General features: G+C 41.9%; 1 protein-coding gene across 1 annotated transcript; it reads right to left on the bottom strand.

Annotated features, from left to right (window-relative positions):
- Positions 1–684: 684 nt before the first annotated feature.
- On the bottom strand, positions 685–1,668 carry LOC132619673 (uncharacterized). The gene has a single exon (XM_060334506.1). It carries the CDS (start codon positions 1,666–1,668, stop codon positions 685–687), a length of 984 nt encoding a protein of 327 aa, XP_060190489.1.
- Between the last annotated feature and the right edge of the window lie 506 nt (positions 1,669–2,174).

The raw sequence follows: 2,174 nt of genomic DNA, 5'->3' as shown, positions 1-2,174 counted from the left end.
TGATTTCGGTATTCACAACCTCTTGCATAAGAGGATTTAACCTCGTTTGATGTTTAACGCTTGGTTCACACTCTTCATCAAGTTAAATCTTATGAGTACAAATACCAGGCGAAATCCCTTGGATATCCACAATACACAAACCAATAGCTTTTTTGTATCTTCTCAAAATCACCAACAACCTCTCTTTTTGCTCATCCGTCAACCGGGGGGAAATAATTACAGGCAATGTGTTGTTAGGGCCAAGGAATTCATACCTCAAATGTGAAGGAAGAGGTTTGATTTCTGATGTATGAGGCTCAATGATGGAAGTCTTTACCGGAGGAGTTTCTCGGTTCTCTAAATCAAGATCAAGCTTCTTTGGATTGTAATGGTATGATCCCAACCCAATCAATGCATTAACCGTCTCCTCAAACTCTTCCTCATTTTCCCCATCATAGTTCATTATCACCGCCGCCAACATATCACCCATACGTTCATGCTCAACGGTTGTCTCCATGGCTTCATCAATTGTATCAATAACCGACACAACACTCATATCCGCCAGTTGTTTCATTGACTTGCAAATATAGAAAGTGATCTCTTCATCATTCATTCTAAATTTTAGGTCACCCCTCTCCACATCTACAAGAGCACGTCCCGTAGCCAAGAAAGGTCTTCCCAAGATTGAGCACCTCGAAATCAACTTCACAATCCAAAATCACAAAGTGGGCCAAAAAAAATGAACCGATCAATTCTCACAAGCACATCATAAAGGATACCCACCGGTTTTTTCACGGTTCTATCTAGCATTAGCAACCTCAGTGTTGTGGGTCGGGGAGTGTCCAAACCCAACTTGTTAAAAATAGTAAGCGACATCAAGTTGATGATTGCTCCAAGATCACATAAGGCCTTTGCAAAATTGTACATCCCAATAGTGCAAGGAATGGTGAAAACTCCCGGGTCTTCCTTCTTTTGAACCAAGGCTTTTGTCACAATGGAGCTACAATGATGTGTAACTCCCACCATTTTAAAACTAGTATGTTTCCTATTGGTCACAAGGTCTTTCATGAATTTTGCATAATCGGGCATTTGTTCAAGTGCATCCTCCAAAGGGATGTTGATTGAAAGTCCTTTCAATCTCTCGACAAACTTGAGAAACTTACCATCATCAGTTTTCTTAGCCAATCGTTGAGGAAAAGGAGGAGGAGCCTTTGGAACGGGCGGTAAAGCCCTTGGCACCTCCTCTATCGCTTCCTTGCCTTTTGAAGCTTCATCATTTTCCGGCACTTCTTCAATAATAGTGGGATTTTCAATACTAGCCCACTTTTTCTTTGGAGTCACTTCTTCCTCAATAATAATGGGCTCTTCAACAATTTTCTCATCATCAACCATCACACTACCTTTCACCGATGTCTCTCCCCCAATTGTCTTGCCACTCCTAGTAGTGATTGCATGACATTTATGATTACCATCATTATTTGGGTTTGCAACCGTATCACTAGGGACTATTCTCTTTTGTCTTTGGTTGAGAGTAGCTGAGATTTGGCCACGTTGCGATTCCAATTGCTTAATGGAAGTTGAGCGAGAACCTACAACTTGCCCCAAGCTTTTCATTTGATCGCTTGTATCTTTGCAAAAGGAATCGGTTGAATCCACCTTTTTCAATACTCTGGATAGCATATCCTCCATTTTAGAACTAGCGGGGTCGCTCGTGGATGGTTGGCTTGAAATAATTTTGTTCCCTTTTGGTGGGACATACGGATTTGAGATCCTGTGGTTGTTGTAATTGTTGTTGTAACCACCTTGATTGTTGTCATAACCACCTTGATTGTTGTCCCACCAATGAGAATTCCTACTATCTTCGTTCCACCCTTGATTTCCACTATCTTTGTTCCAACCTTGATTCCCTTGACCTTACGGCCAAGATCCTTAATTAGGACCTTGGTAGTTTGGACGGGAACCCCTCGCTTGGTTGTTGATAAAGTTGGCTTCCTCCTCACGCACTAGAATCCCCTTCACAAGATCCTACCACACTTACTTGCTTGGAGGATCCACCCAACACATGTTTCATGAGAAGATCCATTTGGGTAACCAACTTTGCCATGGTCTTATCTCTCTCTTCTTCCTTCTTTATTGACTCCCTAGACAAGACAATTTTGGAAGGACCTTTTTCAACCACTTCTGACTCCCTAGTG

The sequence above is a fragment of the Lycium barbarum genome, chromosome 11, assembly GCF_019175385.1.
Source record: "Lycium barbarum isolate Lr01 chromosome 11, ASM1917538v2, whole genome shotgun sequence".
NCBI classification, from domain to species: Eukaryota; Viridiplantae; Streptophyta; class Magnoliopsida; order Solanales; family Solanaceae; genus Lycium; species Lycium barbarum.
The sequence above is the reverse complement of the archived record's forward strand: the minus strand, read 5'-3'. Positions and strand labels throughout refer to the sequence as shown.